Source organism: Euleptes europaea, chromosome 1, assembly GCF_029931775.1.
Source record: "Euleptes europaea isolate rEulEur1 chromosome 1, rEulEur1.hap1, whole genome shotgun sequence".
Classification (NCBI taxonomy): domain Eukaryota; kingdom Metazoa; phylum Chordata; class Lepidosauria; order Squamata; family Sphaerodactylidae; genus Euleptes; species Euleptes europaea.
The window spans coordinates 146,726,222-146,749,159 of NC_079312.1; the positions used below are offsets into that span (position 1 = coordinate 146,726,222).

At 44.4% G+C, this 22,938-nt stretch overlaps 1 protein-coding gene across 1 annotated transcript; it reads right to left on the minus strand.

Annotated features, from left to right (window-relative positions):
* Positions 1-3,183: 3,183 nt before the first annotated feature.
* On the minus strand, positions 3,184-16,948 carry LOC130476871 (aquaporin-4-like). Its single transcript, XM_056848880.1, has 5 exons — positions 16,908-16,948; positions 13,101-13,485; positions 5,945-6,109; positions 4,419-4,499; positions 3,184-3,393 (listed from the first exon to the last, which is right to left on the minus strand). The coding sequence occupies exons 1-5, from the start codon at positions 16,946-16,948 to the stop codon at positions 3,184-3,186; spliced, it is 882 nt and encodes a 293-aa protein (XP_056704858.1).
* Between the last annotated feature and the right edge of the window lie 5,990 nt (positions 16,949-22,938).

Sequence of the window (22,938 nt, forward strand, 5' to 3'; positions counted from 1 at the left end):
CCTGCTAGATTCCCCACCCTGTCAGTGTCACCTGTCAGTGTGTGGTTGCTCCTTTGGTGTGCGTCTCGGTTGATAGGGTACCTGTAAGGGCTCTGAAATGAGACGTTATTACCGGGCAAGGTTTGCTGTCTCCATTGGATGTGCCCCTCTGTGGTGCTAAATCCCCCCCCCCGTGTATTTCCCAGCACCATGGTGTGCAAGAGATCTCAGAGACAGAGTCCCATGCTGCCTGCCCTGTTCTCTGAGCTATGCAGCACCTTGGCTCAGGTTTATGTAGTGCTGGCAGGGGGTTGTGATTGGGTGCAGTGTAGGGGGTTTGGCTGCCTCTGATGAGGGGTGTCATTTACCGTGGCCATAATTGGCATCCTATTCTATGCCAGAGATTTGGGGGGGGGACGGACTACGGCTGTGAGGGAGGGTGTTTTGCCTCTTCCATTCCAAGAGTCCATATGGGCCATGCAGTGCTGTTTGATAGCATGACTTTATGCCAGTTCTGGGTTTTTTCCCCCCAGGCTGAGGCAGCTTAGGTAGCTGACTTACTCCTGCCACCACCTTTCCCATCAGTGATGAGGGTTATGCTGGGTATGCTCCAGTGGGGGTCCATGGCATTGCAACAGCAGGGCTCTTGGCCAACATATCTCCAAGATATGCCTGGCATAGCAGTTGTTGATTTTCTGAGCACTCCCCCCCACAATTACACTGTGTGTTGCTTAACCAAGAGAACCGTCTACCTTTTCATGTATTCTCAAAATATCATCTTTATTGGAATACAGTAGTTGGCGACATGACTGCACTTAACACACACACACACACACACACATTTTTTATCTAGCAAAATACATAAATAACACATTTAAAGCAATACAGATAAAGAGGTTTGCACTAATAATGCTAAACTCATTCAATAACTAGTAATTCCTATTGATGCAATTGGATCATTTCCCCCCAGTGGATTTGTACATGTTGTTGAAATTTAACCTCTGGTCTGATTTTTCACATCCTGAATAATCTTCCAAAAATGGGTTAAACTAAGTTTTGCTGTTGGTGTTTTGAGATCAGGACCATTGACAAGGTGGTTCTGCATGTGTGAATCCCTTAGGAAAAAGTCAGGCTTTGTGGATTTCAGCATGTAGAAAATGATTGTGAGTCTCCACAGTGTCTCTCCAAAAATGTGTCCAGCACCTGCTGTACCCCTAAATGGTTTAAGTCTTAATGCCTCAGAAAACAGATGTTGGAGTATCATTAAAAAGTAGGAAACTGTCAGTGACTATCTCCCCTTTTTTACTACTTGTAAGAGCCATTTGGATTTTATGTCTTGGGCACAGGGTTGCCAGCTCTGGGTTGGGAAACAGCTGGAGATTTGGGGGATGGAGCCTGAGGAGGGCAGCAGGGTTTGTAGAGGGGAGGGACTTCAATGGGATATAATTCCATAGAGTCCACCTTCCTAAGTGGCCATTTTCTCCAGGTGAACAATACAATACAATATAATTCTTTATTACGGTCAATGACCAGCACAGGTAAAACAGGGAATCCAGATTACACATTCTCTAAATTGATTGTGTGTAGAATTCCATTAGAGTTGCCTGGCAACCAGCAGGAGAGTTGGGGCGAGCACATGACATCGACAGTGTCACTACATCATTTCCAAGGCAGCACTAAGAATCCCTAGAAACTCTACTGTAAAAGCATAAAATTCCTAGAGCTACCACGTTTTCCTTGGAAGTGATGTAGTGATGCTGCTGACATAGCATCTGATCTCCAGCCGATAGAGATCAGTTCACCTGGAGAAAATGGCTGCTTTGGCAATTGGACTCTATGGAATTGAAATCCTGCCCCTCCGCAAACCCCGCCCTCCTCATGCTCCACCCCAAAAACTTCCCTAGCAAAGAGGGACCTGGCAACCCTATTCAAGGTTGAGAATTTTCAAAAGGAGTCCCCTGGAACCTTAAAAACTGTCTGTCAAAATCTGTTAGTTTTAAAGAGGCCACAAGACTCCTCCTTGGTTTTGCTACAACAGACTATCAGAAAACTGAGAATACTGTATGCAAAATGGAGTATTCTGAAAGCAAACTAAACAAATTAGAAGAATACAATCTCTTAACTCCTTTATAGGGAGTTAAAATACCAGGGATGGGGATAAATAAAGTCCCCATCCCTGGTATTTTAACTCCTTATGTTGAATACCACTATGGATCCCTTTGTAAACAAAATAGGTAATCTTTTACTTTTTGCCCTGCCTTCAGTCCTGTTGGGGGGCACATTTTAAATTAGGAACACATTTTAAATAGCCAAACAGAAGAATACAGATTTGGGTTAGGGAAGGAAGACAACCAGGACACAGTCCCCTTGTGCCTGGAGCTGGAGTCTGAGGGGTTAACCACTCAGTAAAAGGGGTGAGGGGGAAACCAGGCCCCTCCCTGCTTAGAAGGAGGCCTCCAGGGATATTTGTCACCACAGCATTTTGGACTGGAGGTTTAGTAAGAGCTGGTTAAACCGACTTTAATTCTCTCTGGGCTCCAGGGGATTTAACAGCCTGGTCTGTGATTGGGCAGTCCAGGGAAAAACTGCCAGGCCTGAAAGTGGCAAAGACAATGGGACTTGCTGAGTTCAGCACTTCGCCAGGCCCAGGTTGTTCGAGGCATGGGGAGGAGAATCATTTGCTCACATCATTTGCTCAATTGCACTCTCCCTACTTTATTGTGCATCAGGTTTTAGAGGGGTCTGGCCAGGCCTGTTGTGGCAAGCAGAACAAAGGGCCCAGTTTGTCCTTTGGAGATGTTATGTATTTAGTGTTTCACTGAAGGGCCAAATGAGAAAAGGCCTGGGGAAGGGTCTTGCTGAGGGTCATGCAATGAACCAGACTAGAACCAAGGAGGCCCAGTTCTCAGTTCTAGCTTGCTCAATGCAAATCCTACCCGAGCCTGGAATAGAAACCAGGAAACCTTGTTCCCAGTTCCCCCGCCCCCAGTCTCCAAACCCAGGGACAAACGTCATGACTCTCGGAAGCATTCAGTGCCTTAATTATTGGGCTGTGCTGTCTTTAGGAATTCAGATTCCAGTTCCACCTCAATATCAAGGCCCAGCTGGTTATATACCAGAAAGAAAGCAACTGGGTGAGGTGGCAAAGAGCCATTGACAGAGGGGGGGTTATGAGAAGGTAAGAAGGCAGGATGTTGCTATCTGCTATTCAATGCTGTGTTCCCCCTTGCAAGGTGGTTTGGTGTGAGCGGAAGCAGAGAGTGAAGAACAAGACATGCTGGCCGCCTCCACAATCTCAATGTCATGGCAGGTCAGGCAAGCAACTAGCTTGTCCCGTGAAGAACTGCTAGCAAAGAAGAATTCATAGGACATTCCTGCAAGGACTGCACCCAGGATGGGACCAAGCCAATACACCTAGACAAAAGAAAAGAGAAAATGAGTGAGACTGCATCAAATGGATTCTGAATCAATACAATACAGGAGGGCAGAAGAAAACTGGTGGATTGATTCAGTTCAAGGGAAACTGAATCAATATGGTATTGGGATCAGCTAGGAAACAATATGTAGAATGAGGCCCCGTCAATATATCTGAAGCACAGGCTCGATTTCCACATAATGGAGTTCACACGGTAGGACCCCACACACATAGGCTTGCCAACCTCCAGGTGGGGTCTGAAGATCTCCTGGGATTACAACTGATCTCCGGACTACACAGCTCAATTCCTCTAGAGAAAATGGCTGCCTTGGAATGTGGATTCTACAGCATTATAGCCAACTGAGGTCCCTCCCCTTCCCAAACCCTCCCCTCCCCAGGTTTCACCCTCCAAATCTCCAGGAATTTTCCAGTCCAGAGTTTGCAGCCTTATATAGCCTGTGAAAGATGGACCATAAAGAATGTAAATAAATGAATAAATAACAAACATGTACCTAAATCAGTTTGCCCTGATGACACAAACAGAAGCTCAATAGGGCCATTCCAGACTGGGTCCTCAATGGGAATGGGCCCTCCTGGCTGAGATTTCAAAAGAAAAAAAACACTAGAATAGGGTTGCCAACTCCAGGTTGGAAAACTCCTGGATATTTGGGGGTGGAACCTGAAAAGGGTGAGTTTGGGGGAGACCTCAGAAGGATATAATGCCAAAGAGTCCACCCTCCAAAGCATCCATTTTCTCCTGAGGAACTGATCTCTGTAGTCTGGAGATGAGTTATAATTCTGGGAGATCTCCAGGCTGCACCTGGCAACCCTATACTGGAGGCTCCATTCATGGAACACCCAACATCTTAATTGGTTGACCCACTTTCACAGTCCATGTGGCTTCCAAGCAGGCTTGATCCTGGCCCCTAAATCAATGCGTGTAGGGAGAGAAGGGCAAACTAAACACAGGGGCCCAGGACACGGTGTCATTTGTCTCTCAGCTGGGTTTCCAGCATCCACTCACCCAGTGATGTTCCCAGATTCCTGTTACTACAGCTGGTCCCAGTGATCGGGCTGGATTCATGCTGCCCCCAGAAAATATGCCCTGGAGATATATCATATTGGCTTAGTCAGTGGTGATATTCCATTTCCATTCTTTGACAGATACAACCAGCATTTTCTTCCTAACTGGTATTCCTACTATTAGTATTTAGCCTGCTGAAGACTCAATTAGCATTCAGTACTATGTATGTGTGGGGTACAGGTTTTGTAACCATAAATATATTATGTGATTTAAATACATTATTCAAATATGTATATATTTTTAACAAATGTGTGCAAATTTAGATTTCAGTATCCTTTCTGATTCATCAGTCAGATGCACAGCAGTACTAATGTGCAACTCTGCTTTGCAAAGAGGCATTTATTTTAAATGTTAAGTATTATTTTCTGCTGCTGTGTGAACCGAGATATTGCTATGTTTAACACACAAAATTCAATATCCCCTCAATGTTATCAAGACAGTGTTATTTATACATGTATGCTCAGAAGATTGTTACATTTATTTATTTTACTAATTTAAATATTGATATCCTACTTATCTCCTTGAAAGAATCCGAAGCGGCTTACAGTAATGACAACAAAAATACAGTATAAATAAAACAACACCCCTCCCCCTGAAATCTGCAAACTATCATGGGCTAGTCTGGGATATAAAAGGTGGCTTGTTGAAATGCAGCAGCTATGAGCCACAGGCATATAGGCTGTACCCTCTACGTGTTGCTGTTTGGAGAGAAGAAAGACCAGCTGGATAATGCTTCCGTGTCTCTTTCTTTTTAAATGAAAGCCAGGAATGGGGGGTATTATCCCCATATGCCCTCCTCATAGCTATGGGCCTGTAAAGCTGCCAGAATGTTTGCAGTTTAACTGCTGTTAGAGAAGGGGCAAAAGCCAGTCCTGTTGGGATTCAACCTTCTACTCTGGCAGATCTGGATGAAAGGTCAAAATCTTTGGCTATATCCCTCTTAACATTCAGACATTATCTTTTTCTCAGTCTGAACATATTGAATCAGACCATACACTTAAATACTGTCTACTCTGCCTAGCAGCCACTCTCATGCAGGCTTTTCCAAAAGCTACTACCAGAGATTCTTTAAGCAGTGAGGCCAGGAACTGAACCTGGGACTTCCTGGAGACTAGGCACGTGCTCTGCAAAGCCACAGCCTCTCCAAAGAGATTGTCATATCTCTGCCTATCTGTCAAAAATGTAAAGGGCACAGCATGTGTACTCTCTGGAATCAATTTCATGTCATAGAATGGAGAGCTGATGAGAAATATGTGTTCCAATTTGCATGTTACTTTTTATTTTACTACATGGAGGCAAGAGGGATGCTTGTATCTGTCATAACTGAAAAAAGCACTGTGTGGTGGGTCTTCAGTCTACAACACCAGCTTGACTGCTGCTGGGGTTCATGACTTTCCTTCAACTGACCTAGTATTTCCCATCCAGCATCTTAAAAAGGTAGCTCATTCATCTGCAGGGCATCTTACCGCAGCCAGAGCTCCTGCTACTACAGAGAAGCCAATGGCCAGAATGCCAGGCTCCCCCAACTCCCGCTGCCGATGGTCTTCTACAGCAAAGACAGTGAGAGCCAGCTGGAACGTGGAGAAGGCCTCCATTCCCAAGGCTTGTCCAGCATTCCCTTCACTGCTAACCTGAAATGGAAAGGCACCAAAGACAGGTGAGAGAGAGCAGGGGGGGTGAGTGAGAGGCTGTGGACTCCCACCCAGCAAGGAGCATCCCAAGTCACTGAAGGGTAATTTCCTGGTCATTTACATGTTAACAACATAATAATTACTGATAAATTGGCTTTTGAACAAATGATGGTATTTTGTGTTCAAACTACCATTAGAAGCAAATTGTGGGTAATTGTTTTTGACACAGCCGTCTTCACTTTTGGGAAATTGAAAGGATGCAGGATTTAACATATAGGATGCAAAGTGGGAGTTCTAATTTGATGTAAGTAATTCATGTTTTGTTATATCGTAAAGAACCCAAATACTAACAACAAATTGTCACAAATTGGTAGTGCTTTTAAGAGAAATTCTCTTAATTTCTCTTTACTCAGTTTCTCCCTGAGATCCAACAATCCATTTCTTTTCCTCCTTAGGAATTTGGAGTATGTTTCAAATCAATTCTGTTTTGATTTAAAAAGAAATTGGAAAAGAGAGGGGGGCAGGTTCTGCACAATTTCAGAATTTCACTCTGCAGATGCTCAGAGGCAGGTAATGTTTCCCCAAACTTTCCTATTCTCTTGTTAGAGCACCACCCTGTGGTGTGTAACATCAAAAATCCTGCAAAGGCTGAATTTACAAATTGGCACATAGAGTACCACCATCTGGTATACCAGAAAATTACAAAGAGAAATTAAAGAGAAATCTCTCTTTTGAAAGAGAAAAAGAATAAGTGGGATCAATGGCTATTTTGGGGGGAAAATTCCAATCCCCATAACAAAGCTACAAACTGGAGGGGAGGGACCAATATTAAAAATCATGTTACCAAAAATGATAGCTTGTGTTATGTTGCTTCAGATCATTTCAAGGTGACTACCACTTCAGGTCAGTTTACTGGATTTATTAAGACACAGTTGTCTTCATAACTGTGTACACATGTCTTACATGCACAGGTAAAAAAAAGAAGAAAAAGCATTGTTTTGTAAACATTGAGTTCATGTCCCTAATGGTATAAACATAATTTTTTGTGCAATCCTAACAGCTTCCTTGTTCCAAGAGATATTTCCAGCCCATACAATGTTTTGTGAGCAATAGTGAAGCCAATGAGCCTGTAAAAAGAGGGGGGTGTACTAGGAGCAACCAATGGGAGAGGACTGAAGGTCAATATAACCCCATGGATTGCTGGGAAAAGGGCAGCAGAGTGATAGACCCAGTTTCTGGTCAGCTGAGAACAGGGAGAGGCAAAGTCGCTAAGTAAGGAGAAAGGCTAAGGTGGTCCAGAGTTTGCTGTTCAGCACAGTGAGAAAGGATGACCTGGAAACACTTGTAGAGGTCAGGGAGCTGTTGAATTTATAAGTACATAAGAAAAGCCATGCTGGATCAGACCAAGACCCATCAAGTCCAGCAGTCTATTTACACAGTGACCAACCAGGTTCCTCTAGGAAGTCCACAAACAAGACAACTGCAACAGCATCCTGCCTGTGTTTCACAGCATGCTCCTCTGATACTGTAGAGAATATGTATGCATCATGACTACTATTAATTTAGACTAGTGGCAATGGATACCCCTATCCTCCATTAATATGTCCAACCAGTTACAGATCCGCCTAAAAGTAATAGGATCTAAATCACATTTTCCCATTTTGTCAATAAGAATATTATGGGGGACCTTATCAAAAGCCTTACTGAAATCAAGATAAACTATCTACTGCATTCCCCTGATCCAGCAAGGTAGTAACTTTCTCAAAAAAAGGACATAAGATTAGAATCATAGAATCATAGAGTTGGAAAGGACCACCAGGGTCATCTAGTCCAACCCCCTGCACAATGCAGGAAACTCAGAACTACCTCCCCCCACACACACAGTGACCCCTACTCCATGCTCAGAAGATGGCCAAGATGCCCTCCCTCCCATGAACTCCCCAAGGTAATAGAATCAGCATTGCTGACAGATGGCCATCTAGCCTCTGCTTAAAAACCTCCAGAGAAGGAGCACTTACCACCTCTCGAGGAAGTCTGTTCCACTGAGGAACTGCTCTAACTGTTATAAAATTCTTCCTAATGTCTAGATGGATACTCTTTTGATTTAATTTCAACCCGTTGGTTCTGGTCCGACCTTCTGGGGCAACAGAAAACAACTCGGCACCATCCTCTATATGAGGGCCCTTGAAGTATTTGAAGATGGTTATCATATCACCTCTCAGTCTTCTCCTCTTCAGGCTAAACATACCCAGCTCACTTAACCTTTCCTCATAGGATGGTCTCCAGACCCCTCACCATCTTTGTTGCCCTCCTCTGGACAAGTTCCAGCTTGTCTACATCCTTCTTCAATTGTGGTGCCCAAAACTGAACACAATACTCTAGGTGAGGTCTAAACAGAGCAGAGTAAAGCTATACCATCAGTTCACATGATCTGGACACTATACTTCTGTTGATGCAGCCCAAGATCACATTTGCCTTTTTAGCTACCGCAAAGCTAAAAAGCTACCGCATCACACTGCTGACTCATCTTCAGTGCTTGGTCTACTAAGACCCCAAGATCCTTTTTGCACACACTACTGCTAAGACAACTCTCCCCCATCCTATAATTATGCATTTGATTTTTCCTGCCTAAATGCAGAACGTTACATTTATCTCTGTTGAAATGCATGTTATAGGGTTTAGCCCAATTCTCCAGCCTGTCAAGATCATCCTGTATCCTGGCTCTGTCTTCTACCATATTTGCTACCCCTTCCAATTTAGTATCATCTGCAAATTTAATAAGCATCTCTATTCCTTCATCCAAGTCATTTATAAAGGTATTGAACAACACAGGGCCCAGGACAGATCCCTGAGGCACTCCACTAGTCGTTCCTTTCCAAGTGGATGAGAAACCATTAACAAGCACTCTTTGGGTGTGATCTGTCAACCAATTAAAGATCTACAGAACAGCTACAGGATATAAATCACATTTTTCCAATTTGTCAACAAGAATATTATGGGACCCTTATCGAAAGCCTTACTGAAATCTAGATAAATTATGTCTACAGCATTCCCCTGATCCAGCAAGGTAGTAACTTTCTCAAAAAAGGAGATAAGATTAGTCTGACATGACTTTTTCTAGAGAAACTCGTGCTGGCTCTTAGCAATCAGATCTATCCTTTCTAAATGCTCAAGGACTGACTGTTTGATGATTAGTCTGACATGACTTGTCCTTGAGAAGCCCGTGCTGGCTCTTAGTAATCCTTTCTAAATGTTCAAGGACTGTTGGATGATTTATTCAAAAACTTTTCCCGATATAGATGTCAAGTGTAGCAAACTCTTATGGCTAATATGGCCATCGCTGGGCAGGCCCTGATTGCTTTTGAGAATATTAGATCATAACAGTTCATATGTCTCATCTCTTGCTATATACTGTCTAAAGTTCACTAACTGTATGATGACCTCCTCACCTCAGTGTAGCAACCTTAAAGGGATTAGCTTCTGTTAATCCACTCATTCTAAGGTAACAGACAGCCAGTGTTTGCTTAAGGAATGCTGTCCTCAGAAAGGAATGTTTCATTGTCTTCTCTATGCCTTGATCTTATTAATCATTAATCGTGGTATTCCTTGCCTAAGTTCCATTGTCTAAAATACTGATCGACCTTGCTATTCATTATGTGTCCTTCTTAATAAAAACCTGAGAGCTCCACTCAGATGGCAGAGCTGGTTCTCTCACGAATCAAGATACGGTTGTGTGTGTCTTCTATCAAGGCACTTGCTATGTGCCTTCCCTTCAGTCAAGCTGATGGGTCGGTAGTTACCCGGGTCTTCCTTTTTCCCCTTCTTGAAAATGGGGACAACATTTGTCTGCCTCCAATCTTCTGGCAACTCACCTGTTCTCCAAGAATTCTCTAAAATAATGGACAGAGGCTCAGAAATTACATCTGCAAGTTCTTTGAGTACCCTTGGATGCAATTCATCTGGCCCTGAACCCTTTGTTCCATTTAAAGAAACTAGTTATTTCTGCACTACCCCAATGCCAATCCTAGGCTGCAACTCCCTTCCCTCATCATGTGTTTTGTTTATGCCATGTTGAGCACCGTTTCCCACACTAGAAAAGACTGAGGAAAAGTAGGAATTGAGCAGTTCTGCCCTCTTTTCATCTACTGTTACAATTTCACTTTCTGGTCCCCGCAATGGGCTTACCATGTCCTTGTTCTTATTCTTACTCTGTACATAGGAAAAGAACCCTTTTTTGTTGCGTTTAGCATCTCTCGCTAGCCTAAGCTCATACTGAGCTTTAGCTTTCCTAACACTCTCCCTACAAGCACTAGTTATTTGTTTATATTCCTCTTTGGTTATAAGGCCCTCCTTCCACTTCCTAAATGAGTCTTTTTTATTTCTCAACTCTTTAAAAAGCTGTTTATGGAGCCACCCTGGCCTTTTTAGGCTCCTCCCATTTTTCCTTCTCATAGGAATGGTTTGTGATTGCGCCTTCAGTATTTCACTTTTAAGAAACTCCCACCCTTCTTGAACTTCCTTCTCCTTAAGTATTTCTGACCATGGGATTCTATCCAGTGTACGTTTGTTAAAATTTGCTTTCCTAAAGTCCAACCTATATGTCTGAATATGTAGTTTTTTCCCCCAATATTGTAAATTGAATATGTAGTTTTCTTTCCCCAATATTGTAAATTCCCAGATTACATGGTCACTACTACCCAGGGTGCCTACTACTTTAACCTCATCAACCAGTTCTTCCGTGTTGGTGAGAATCAAGTCTAAGATAGCAGATCCCCCTGTTTCCCTGTCCACTTTCTGGAATATGAAGTTGTCAGAAAGACAAGTCAGGAATTTATTGGATCTGGCATTTTTAGCAGAGTTGGACTTCCAACAGATATCCAGGTAATTAAAATCTCCCATGACCACCATGTGAGAACTTTGTAATCTGGTCTAGGAGTGTCTCATCCAAGTCCTCTGCCTGGTTTGGTGGTCAATAGCAGACCCTCACCATAATATCACGATTATTTCTGACTCCTTTTCTTTTTACCCATAGACTCACAACTGAACTTCCATGCTCAGATTCATGTATTTCTTCCTAAGTATACACATCTATGATATATAATGCTACTCCTTTCCCCTTCCTTATCTGCCTATCCCTTTTAAACAAGTTTTACCCCTCAATCTTAATATTCCAATCATGAGGGACATCCCACCAAGTTTCGGTAATGCCTATTAGGTCAAAATCCCCTTCCTGTATTAGGGCTTCGAGTTCTTCCTGCTTGTTTCCCATACTCTGTGCATTAGTGTACAGACGTCAGAATCCATGGTTTATGTGCCCCGAGGTTTTCGTTTCTGTACTTACTCATGAGTTTATGTTTCCTTGCATACATGCCACTCCCTGCATATCTTTATTGTTCTCATCTCCAGTTATTGTCATCATGCTAGGTTTTAAGTTTTTGTCTCACTCCCCCATAGGATTTAGTTTAAAGCCCTCCAGGTTTGCAAGGCTCTCACCAAACATATTTTTTCCTACCCTCGTGAGGTGCAAACCATCTCCTGACAGAAGAGCTTCTTGAAAGCATAAGCCATGGTCCAAAAAACCAAACCTTTCTTGACAACACCATCTATGCAGCCAGTTATTAATTTGTAGTATTCTTCTTTCCCTTCCTAAGCCACGACCTTCAACAGGCAGAACTGATGAAAAAAATAACCTGCCCCCCCCAGGTCCTTCACCTCGCCACACAGTCTCTTTTAATACGTTCTGGGCTGTGTCGGGAAATGTTGTTTGCCCCCACATGAATGAGCAAGAAAGGGTAATAATCTGTGGGCTTTATGAGTCTTTCTACCCTTTCCATCTCATCCTGGATTTGTGCACCTGGTAGACAGCAGACCTCTCGAGACAACAAGTCCAGTCGGCACTCTTTAGACTCTACCCCTCTCAGTAGGGAATCTCCAATTACCAGAACATGCCTCTTCCTAAATTGGGGAGGGGAAGCTTGAGTCCTTTCATTCGTAGGAGCCTGAGAAATTTCTTTCAAGCTTTGGGAGGGTAGCGCTTTTTCCAGTGGTCCAGAATCAGTATCTTCTCCTCCAGCAGGGCTACCAACTTACACTTGCTGCAAGTGTAATTATTGTTACCCTCAGGTAAGAATACAAACATGCCACAGACCTTGCATGTCTTTCCTGCCCTTCCCTGATAGCTCCCCTGACAAACTGCCTCTCAAGACTCCCTGCTTGAGAAGCAAAAACACTCAACAGATATAAAATGTAGAAATGTCAACTGCTTACAGGGCCCCCAGGCCAGACCCCCAGGCTAAGAGCCCTTGGGCTCGCGCCAACAGTTCACACCTCTGGCGAGAGGAGCCTTCTTAATGAGCGGCTCTCAGTCCCACCCCTCAACAGCCCACAGCAGAGGGCGGGGCCAGCTATTAACCTCAGTAACACCAGCCCTCCTCACTTAGCAGCAACTAGACAAAAAAACAAAGGGAACCACTCAGAAACCCCTCCTCACCAGGCTCCAAGCACCCACTCACTCTCACACACTACCCTCTCACACACAGCAACTTCAGCTGCTGAGCAAAAGACAAAAACTTTCCTCCCATTGTCACACAGTGGCCCAACCTCTTCTGTAGCTGGTTTCCTCCTCCTAATGTACATAAATAATTTCTTATTGTTGGTTTTGATGTGTTTACCGATACTTCCCTCAAAATCTTTTTTTGCATCTCTAATTGTTTGCTTGCATTTTCTTTGTGCAAGTTTGTGTCTGCTTTTGTTCAGGTGATTCCCTTAGCGGGTGTGACTGGCTTTCTTGCAGTTCCCTCCTTCTGCCAAAATTTGGTGATTGTGCAGTGACTAAACCTCAGCCTGCCATCCCTGTGGTCCCCTATTCAAGATCTGTCTGCTATGATTCCAGACCCTCGGTGTCATGAGATATGAATGGTGGAGCACCTAGAAAGAAAGTCACTCTATGCCACTGGATAACTGGAGTGAAAAAAGGGTGCAGCTTACTCACCTTGGTAACCAGTTGCCCAATGGCTGAGGCAGGCAACATAAGGAAGAAGACACCTGATGCTAGGATGGCTCCTAGGCATTGGGCCAGGATACAGCTTGCAGCACGAAGAGCATCCAGTTTGCGAGTACACAGGAAAGCCACAGTAAGCGCTGGGTTGACCTGGGCACCACTGACCTCACCAAAGCAGTGTGCCAAGCTGATGGTGACCATCCCTGCAGCAAGGGCTGGTTGAAGTGGGGAAGGGAGCACTTGTTTAGGACCAGAAGGGGAGGAAGCACCCAGCACTACTGAAACAAAGATGAGGGTGCCAGCTGCTTCTGCCAACAAGCAGCACCAGAACTGACGGCTCTGCAGTTCCTGGAGTGGAGGGAATAATGAAAGATCACTGGATGTGGGAATACCACACACAAATGGACACACAACAGAGACACAGAATATCAGGAAATACTACCCTAGCATTCTAACCCATCCTGTTAAATATAAGCTATTGGATAACCTTTATTGCTACACAACTACAACAGTTTAGCCAGCTTTCAAGCCTCGGTTTTCGCCAGTGAAAGGCAGGTCCCTTTCCTGGGCTACTTTGGCCTTTGAGGGAGAGAACTCATCAGGGACAAGCCTGGCAGCAACCACCAGGCTGCTTGCTACCACCTGACATGCATGACTCTCCCAGGCCCATCTGCTTGCTCCTGTTCAACAGCAGCCATGCCTCAAAAGACAGTGTGATGTAGTGGTTAGAGTTTTAGACTAGGATCTGGGAGATCAGGGTTCGAATCTTTACTCTGCCATGGCGTTCGATGGGTGACCTTGGGCCAGTCACACACACTCAGCCTAACCTACCTCACAACAAGCTTATTGTGAGGATAAAACGGAGGAGAGAAAATGATGTAAGCTGGTTTGGGTTCCCATTATGGAGAAAGGTGGGTATAAATGAAGTAAATAACAAATATAGCTGAGAATGAGGAGCAGATAAAACGTTGGTGACTAGGTGGGAAGAAGAAAAATAAGGAGGGTAACATGACATGGGAATTTGCCAGGAGAAGAGAAAGAAGAAATAGTGTGAGGAGGGGGATACAGGGGAAAGTGAGGTAACCCCACAAGTCCTTAAACGTTCCCCAATGTGCAGCTGGGCCGACTGATAGGCAACACTGCACACCTGGGCCTGGCTCAGGCCAATGGCTGTAACCACACAGTTTTCCTAGTGAGAGGCTGCCAGGGAGAGGGAATGAGGGAAACCAGAAGATGGAGCGGGGAGGCAGATAAAAAGTTGGCTGAGGGTGGAAAGGAGAGAAGGAAGCAGAGGAGGGAGAAAGAGGGATTTTTCAGGGAAGGGAAAGAGGAAACAATGGGGAGTGGGAAATAAGATGCCCCCCACAAGTACTCCACTTGTCTTTTATAATCCTCTCATTTAATATCTTTAAAGTTAAAAAAAAAGTTCCCTGAGGATTTTGCCATGAGGATTTTGCCAGTCCATGGCCCACCAAGGAACTGGGGCATGTCTTTGACCCAGTGCCTAGAGATGAAGGAGTCATAGCATTATAAAAAAGACAATGGGATGGATCCCATCTAGTGTGAGCAGAGTAGTGTGAGCAGAAGCCATTTTTCACATCTCCCTCCCTCCCTCCCCATGGTACAGGCAACCTACTGTGCCCCTGAATTTGTGCCTCTGGGCGGGGTGTTTGTGTGTGGGGGGGGGGGAGAGAAGTGGAAATCCAGAGTGGTAGGGATTGGTGAACATGCCCCCCACTTATCTGCTAGCCAAAAGTGTCTTCTGCCAGTGATAAACATGGTTAGGATCCACCCCTTAACGAGAAACAAACCCAAGCCCAGTTTGAGAAGAAAATGAGTGGAGGTGTGACTCTGGGTGACTATTTATTTACATTATTTATAGTCTGCTTTTCTCAATAAGACTCACTAATGCAGATTAGACAGTGTAAATCAATGGAATCAACAAGGTGAGAGATATCCAATAAGCAATGCAATAGGACCACAATTACAGAAATCTGAAACAAAGGTTGAGTATTAATTATGGTATGTTACACAATGCAAAAATGGTATTACATAGGTAGAACACAATGCAGTGAAAGCAATATAATACATACAGGAACAGATAATACATACTATACACAGTAGTATAGTCCAAATCCCGTTCACTTTATATAAAGCACCTTCCTGAATTATTCCAGTAAAATATAGCCATTATCTTTATCAAATGTATTCCTGGACAATTCTGTTCTATATAGTTTACCGCAGGGATGGGGAACCTCAGGCCCAGGGGCCGTATGCGGCCCCTGAAGACATTTTCTGCGGCCCTTGGGAGCTCCGGGGCCGGGGGTGTGGGGGGAGAGGCGTGGAGGTTGGGACCTGGTCGCGTGGGGCCGGTGTGCACAGGTGTGTGTGTGTGTGGAAGGCTTTTCTTTCTTTTCTTCTTTTTCTGTCACTCTCCTTTCTCTTCCTGTCCCTCTTTTTCTGTCTCTTTGTCTCCCTTTTCTTTCTTTCTCCCCCTCCCTCCATTTCTTTCTCCCTTTCTCTCTCTTTTCCCCTCCCTCCCTTTTCCTCTTTCTCTGTTTTCTTTCTTTCCTTCCTCCCCTGTGGATCGGCTGCCTCCTGGCGCCTCGTTTGCTCAGGCCTACCGCTGGCTGCCCTCTGGCCTGGGAGGGGGGGGAGGATAAGGGAGTGGGATTGCCCTCCAGGCCTTCTCTGCGTGGTCTCCTCTGGGATTGCCAACCTCCAGGTGGTGGCTGGAGACCTGGAAACCATAGTCTCCCCCCCAGGAGATCTACACCTGGTTATGGCCCCCGAATAATGTTATAAATGCGCAAATGGCCCTTGGCAGGAAAAAGGTTCCCCACCCCTGGTTTACCGAATGCCAGAAGTAGGGTTGTCATGTCCTCCTGGCCACTGGCGAGGGGGGGGTGTAGGATTGCCAGCTCCAGGTTGGGAAACTCCTGGAGATTTGAGGATGGAGCCTGGGGAGGACAGGGACCTCAGTGGGGTATCATGTCAAAGAGTCCACCCTTCAAAGCATCCATTTTATTCAGGGGAACTGATCTCTGTAGTCTGGAGATAATATGTAATTCCAGGGGATCCCCAGGTCCCACCTCAAAGCTGGCATCCCTAACCAGAAGTAAGCAGGCCTTTCTGACATCCTCAGACAGGCCATTCCACAAGGTAGGCCACAACAGAGAATGCATGTGTATGAGCAGTCATTTCTTAAATTATACCTCTCAAGGCTCAAAACAGAAGGAAATTTTTCTTATTCACTCTAATTACAATCCAGTATGTATAGCCATTTATTCAGGAATGTTCTGCTGAAACATAGTTTGTAAGGATGCTTAGAGGAGCTAAGGCTGGGAGAGAGTGCCATGCCCTAAATCTCCTAATAAATGTATTGTTGAGCACAAGATTAACCCCAGGGAGCACATGGCCATGTTCAGCACCTTATCAACTTAACCAACAGAAGAAATTGGGCAGGACATAATGCTGTTAAGGCAACTGGGAAAAGTCCTGGTGAGCCAATGGTCTGAAGGGCTACCCCCACCCCCAGCAGTTTGCAAGCAAGGCCTCAAGCGGGGAGTGGCCCTGGCATGGCAAAGGATGCATTTGGCCTGATCTCATCTCACCCCACATGGTGAAGCCCCATGTAGCAAATGAGGCAAGCAGCTGGCTGGGCAGGCTCTTTCTCCCTCCCTCTCTCCCTCCTGGGGGGGATTTTCCAGGACCATTTTTAACTCCCAGTCTACACCTATAAGAACTATTACAAGAGAGATCAGGTTTAGCAGCATCCTGAAATAGCATCCATCTAACCTGATTTTGAACATATTGATATTGACATAACTGGTGGTCATGGGTACCAAATTTCTCTTTGCAATTGCTTCACAATGCGCATGTGTGAAGTGCTGTCAAGTCGCAGCCAACTTATGACAACCCCACAGGGTTTTCAAGGCAAATGATTAAGCAGAGGTGGTTTGTGAATGCCTTCCTCTGCAAAGTCTTCCTTGGTGGTTCCCCTCCCAAGTACAGATCCTGCTTAGCTTCTGAAAACTGATGATATCAGGCTATACTATACTGTTCCACATCCTACTTCACTACACACAGAACTATAAATCTATCTTTCAACACAGGTAGATCAGCTGAGCTGAAATTCAGAAGTAAGCACTTCAGAATCAAACAGAAAAAAAAAGGACAGGAGGAAAGAGCCTAAGGATAAAAAGGCAGAAAGGACTGATCACAAGGTGTGTAGAAAACTGGGTAGTTAATATACAGGCACATGGACAGATGGTCAAATGGATGGTAATCAGAACAGAGAAACAGATGGCAATGACAGAAGGGTGGGAGGTAGAGGAATGAAAACTCAGTCATTCAAATGTTCTGACTACCTCCAATATTTGCAAAAGTACGGTATGTCCTTACCTCCCTGATGCCCATGATGTCTGGTTCATAAAAGTTGCCCTCTGATCTGAATGAGGGGAAGATGCTTTGCTGCTGTCCTCTAGTGGCTTACCAAACCCTCTCTTTCCTCCTCCTCCTTTCCTCCCTTATCTTCAGTCAGTATCCTCCTCAAGATGAAGTAGACTTTACAGCCCAGAAGAATGGGCACCATAAAACAGTCACACAGCCAGAAGTAGAATTGGGCAAGCACTGGAGATCATGGGCTAGGCTAAGAAGCACCAAAATATAATTTATAACTGGCATCATCAATTAAGGTATGTCAGCTCAGAGCTGCCCCTGAAACAGCTCTAATGGGTCCAGTCAACAGACCCTCTACTATCAACTGTCCAGAGTCAATAGGAACTAAATTTGAAAGATTGTTTTAACAATCGTAAAAACAAAGATGTGAATATATGAAAAGACTCTCTGGCATACATTGACAGCAAGGATGTCATGGTAACAGGTTCCTTTGTACCTAACCCAGGAGTAGATCTGAAAGGAGTTGTCACACTTACCCTCACTGCCAGCTGCAATAATTTCTGTGTGATCAAAGAAGTCCCTGAATGGGTGCCTGTGCTAGGACTGCTGCTGGGTTGGGGTTTTGTTTGTTTGGTTGTTTTGCTGGAAGTTTATTTTTAAACTCATCTTCAGTGCTAGGCAATTGAATACATTTAAATTAATTTACATAGGCAACAAGGTTTTTACTCAAAGTGGCGAAGCCACCAGAGTATGTAATTAAATATGTTGTTGAATGTGAGAAGGACCACAGCTCAGTGGCAGAGCACATATTTTGCCTATAGAAAGTCCCAGGTTCAATCCCTGACATCTCCAGTAGAAAGACTTTGGAAAGTCCTCTCTGCTTGAGACCCTAAAAAGTTACTGCCAGTCACAGTAAGCAATACTGAGCTAGATGGACCAATGGTGTGACTTGGTATAGTTTCACACCAAGACTTTGTTAAATTTCCACTGAATAAATGGCCATGGGTAAAAAAAAATGATAGGAATTTTTTTATAATAAAGATAATAACTGTATTAATACCATTTTAAAACAATGGGATGTATTAAGAGAGAAACTAGCCCCAGATACCGTATTTCCCCACTGTCTTCCTTCCTTTGGAACATCTTAGCTGAGAATCCAGAATTCCAACTTCCTTGTAGAATAAAGACAGATAAACAGAATGATTATCATTCTTGGATTAAAAATAATAACAAATTAGAACCTCTAGAAAAAAATTTGTATAAAAAAGAAGTTAATATTACATTTATAGAATAAAATGAAAAAGTATTGGAATAATTTAAAAGAAAAAGAATTAACTAAAATTAGACAAAAATCAGAGTTTGAGAAATTAATGCGCCAAGATAAAGTTTCAACTTCAAAAATATATGCAATTTGATTCAAAGATCATTTAAATTCAACATTGGGTTATAGGGACAAATGGAACATTTATTTAGATAAACCACTGAATGATCAAGAATGGGAATATATTTTTTCAAAGGGATTAGACTTCTCCGTTAGTTTGCAAATAAGAGAAAATCTAATAAAGATGGTATATATGTGGTATTTAACTCCAATTTGAATAAGTAAAATTTATAAATCAGTGAATGATAGTTGTTGGTACTGCGATAAAAAACAAGCAGACTTCATACATATGTGGTGGAAGTGTGAGAGAGCTATAATGTTCTGGACTGAAATAGTGAAATACCTATCTGTTGGAATGGAAATTGACATTCTGTGTAAACCTGAGATACTCTTGTTAGATTTAGTACCTAACCTTACTAAAGATAAACGATGTATGGGGTTACACATGATAACAGCTGCTAGAATGACCTTTGCCAGACACTGGAAACAAAAAACGACTCCAAAGAGAGGAATGGTTGGTTAAAGTTAAAGAAATATATGTATTAATAAAGTTAACATCAGAATAATGGTGATACAGTGAGCCTAGATGAGCTATGGTTACGAGCTGTAAATAAAATGGAAAATCTTATAATCAAGGATGAGAAAGGACAATGTGCTGCAATGATGGTCTAGCTATTTTACAGAGGACTAAACCGTGTTTTTGGTGTGGTAGTATGAATGAGGATATTTGAATAAGCTGTATCTGTTAAATTTTTAAGTTTACATATATATATATTGTATTTTAAACTATGAAGATTGTTGTATGTTTTTTTATCTTTATTTTATTGAATCAATTTTAAAAAATGGTATAGTTTCACACGACAAGGATAAATGCAAAAGGGTTAAACAAATGCTCTAAGTGTTTGACTAAATATGTAGACTAAAAATAAGGGTGGACTCTTGGTGTCCACCCTGGCCTCACCCCCTGAAGTCATCAGCCACTCTGACCTAATATTTTTCAACTGCAGTGACATCTGTTTGACCTTAATCGGGAGCAAGACATGACCCAGAAAGCCTTCCTAGAATATATTGGGATACAGCACTTGTCTATGCCATTTGACATCCTGTCTCCAGCTGCTACAGTCCTGGATGCTCCAGGGGAGGGGGTAGAGACAGCTCAAGTTCTTGTCTTCTGCAGGCCCAGGTAAGATCAGACTTGGGCTATGTTCGTACACCTCCATGTCCAATGGAACAAGAGACTTTTATAGAAACTTATGTGTAGATCTGCCACCACTGTTATACTTTTGTCTCTATTGTATATATATGCCCTTCCGCCTTTTAATCTATTTAGTTGCTGGATGTTACGGCTTTTCCCCTTGTTCATTTGTTTTCCTGCTTTTTTTTTTTTTAAGAAAGAAAGAAAAAAACAGACCTCTGGGAGTTGCCACCAAACTACTTACTGGACTACTTAGTCCAGATTCTCTAACTAACTAATATGCGAGAGCATATTATCTTGTTACATTCTGCTGCACCTCTGCTTTTTTGAAGGGGAACCTTTCAATCACTTCCACTGCAAAGATGTTACTGCCCATGGCATCTCTGCATGAATCACTGCTCTGGGCTTGCCTTCATCTAATCCAGCGGCATGCTCCTCTAAAGCTTAGGTAATTCTGACTCTCACGCACTCTCAAAATAAGCCTGTTGAGTCGTAAGAGTGAAGCACATGACCAATTTTAATTCAAGGGAAGTCTGTTATCTGAATTTTGGAAATCACTGCTCTGTCTTCCCCTAACACCAGAAAAAGATGCTTTGTTAATGGCAAGCCAGGTAGTTGTCTGAGTGGTTACCTCAAAAAAGTACAGGATCTTTACGGATTCCATGCACTACATGCTATGTGTTGACGATTCAGTAGAGCCCCTCTCCTGGTTTCTGCCATGTCAGCGCTTGGCTCAGCAAAATCAAGACCTCATTTTGACCTCTCACTGGCAAATGCCCCCCCCCTCTCTCTATTCATCTCTCCTTTCTTTGGCAAACACTTGCTGACTTGCCGCAAAGAGCCAGAACAATCCTGTCAATGAAAAGGTGGCAACAAAAGCCAACGCCCGACACCCTGCAGCAGTCATATGTTCCTGTCACATTTCATTAGCATCCTGTGGAGTGAAAGATTGGGAAAGTAAGACCCAGGCAGCCATTTTCAAGCTGGCAACAGAAAAAAGGAGGCAAGTTCTCTTGGCTGACCATTGCTAAAATTTTGAGGGCATTCTCTTTAAGCTTCCTCAAACTGAGCAGTTAACCGTTTTATCTGCTGTGCTGGTTTTTGTTCACAAGGGAGTTGTTTGTTTTGTAAGACGGGAGAGCATTCAGAATGGCTATCTTCCACCAGTGGGCTCAAGTGATACCGTCTATCACTCTACCACCTCATTCTGCTGTTTGTGTAGACCAGATCTTAGTCCCAAAATAGGTACTTTTAGGATGAAAGAGTCAGACAAGACAAAAATGTTGAGGCAGGAGTGTTCTGTCCTGTTCTAGGCAGGCAGGCAGACTGAGAGCGTGCTGCATTGGTCTAAAGGCCTGTTCTAGATGGTGATGCTGTGCACTGACCTGGGCTTCATTTCTCATCCAAGTGGTCATTAGCAGTGCCATCTCCACCATACACATCTCACACACCTGTTCTTGAATTGCCAGTGACACATGTTATCAAAATGAATAGGATAGAAGGAATTACCTCAGTAATTCTGACAGCTGGTGGCAATACTGAGATAGGTCTACAATAGCACTACAACACTGCACTACAATAGGTTTACAATAGCACTACAAGACAGCCATCTAGAGTAGAATACCACAGTACAAGAGACACTTACCATGTCTGAATTAACACATCTTGTTTCCTTGTGTACTTCATAATCCTTTGCAACAGGGATGCCCTCACCCTGTCTTTTTTTGGGGGGGTGTCAAGTTGAAGCTGATTTAGCCCCTGGGACCCCCAGAGGTGTTCCGGGGTAGGGATGACAGCCCCCCAAGGGGATTGAAAGAGCCTGGGATTCTCAGAAGTGACAGCCCCTGGGAATTCTCAGATGAGTTCTGGGGTCCCAGGGGCTTTCAATCCCCTTGGGGGGCAGTCATCCCCACCCCAAAACACTTCTGGGGGTCCCAGGGGCTGTCATCCCCAGCTCAGAACCCCTCTGGGGGTCCCCGGGGCTGTCATCCCCACCCTAGAACACTTCTGGGGGTCCCTGGGTCTTTCAATCCCCTTGGGAGGCTGTCATCCCCACCCCAGAACACCTCTGGGAGTCCCAGGTGCTGGCATCCCCACCTCAGAACACTTCTGGGGGTCCAAAGGGCTTTCAATCCCCTTGGGGGGCTGTCATCCCCACCCCAGAACACTTCTGGGGGTCCCAGGGGCTGTCATCCCCACCTCAGAACACTTCTGGGGGTCCCTGGGACTGTCATCCCCATTTCAGAACACTTCTGGTGGTCCCAGGGTCTGTCATCCCCACCTCAGAACACTTCTGGGGGTCCAAGAAGCTTTCAATCCTCTTGGGGGGCTGTCATCCCCACCCCAGACCACTTCTGGGGATCCCAGGGGCTGTCATCCCCACCCCAGAACACTTCGGGGGTCCCAGGGGCTGTCATCCCCACCCCAGAAACTTTTCTGGGGGTCCCAGGGGCTGTCATCCCCACCCCAGAACACCTCTGGGGGTCCCAGGGGCTGTCATCCCCACTTCAGAACACTTCTGGGGGTCCCAGGGGCTTTCAATCCCCTTGAGGGGCTGTCATCCCCACCCCAGAACACTTCTGGGGATCCCAGGGTCTTTCAATCCCCTTGGGGGGCTGTCATCCCCACCCCAGAACACTTCTGGGGGTCCCAGGGGCTGTCATCCCCACCCCCAGAACACTTCTGGGGGTCCCAGGGGCTGGCATCCCCACTTTAGAATACTTCTGGGGGTCCCAGGGTCTTTCAATCCCCTTGGGGGGCTGTCATCCCCACCCCCGAACCCCTCTGGGGGTCCCAGGCACTGGCATCCCCACCTCAGAACAGTTCTGGGGGTCCAAAGGGCTTTCAATCCC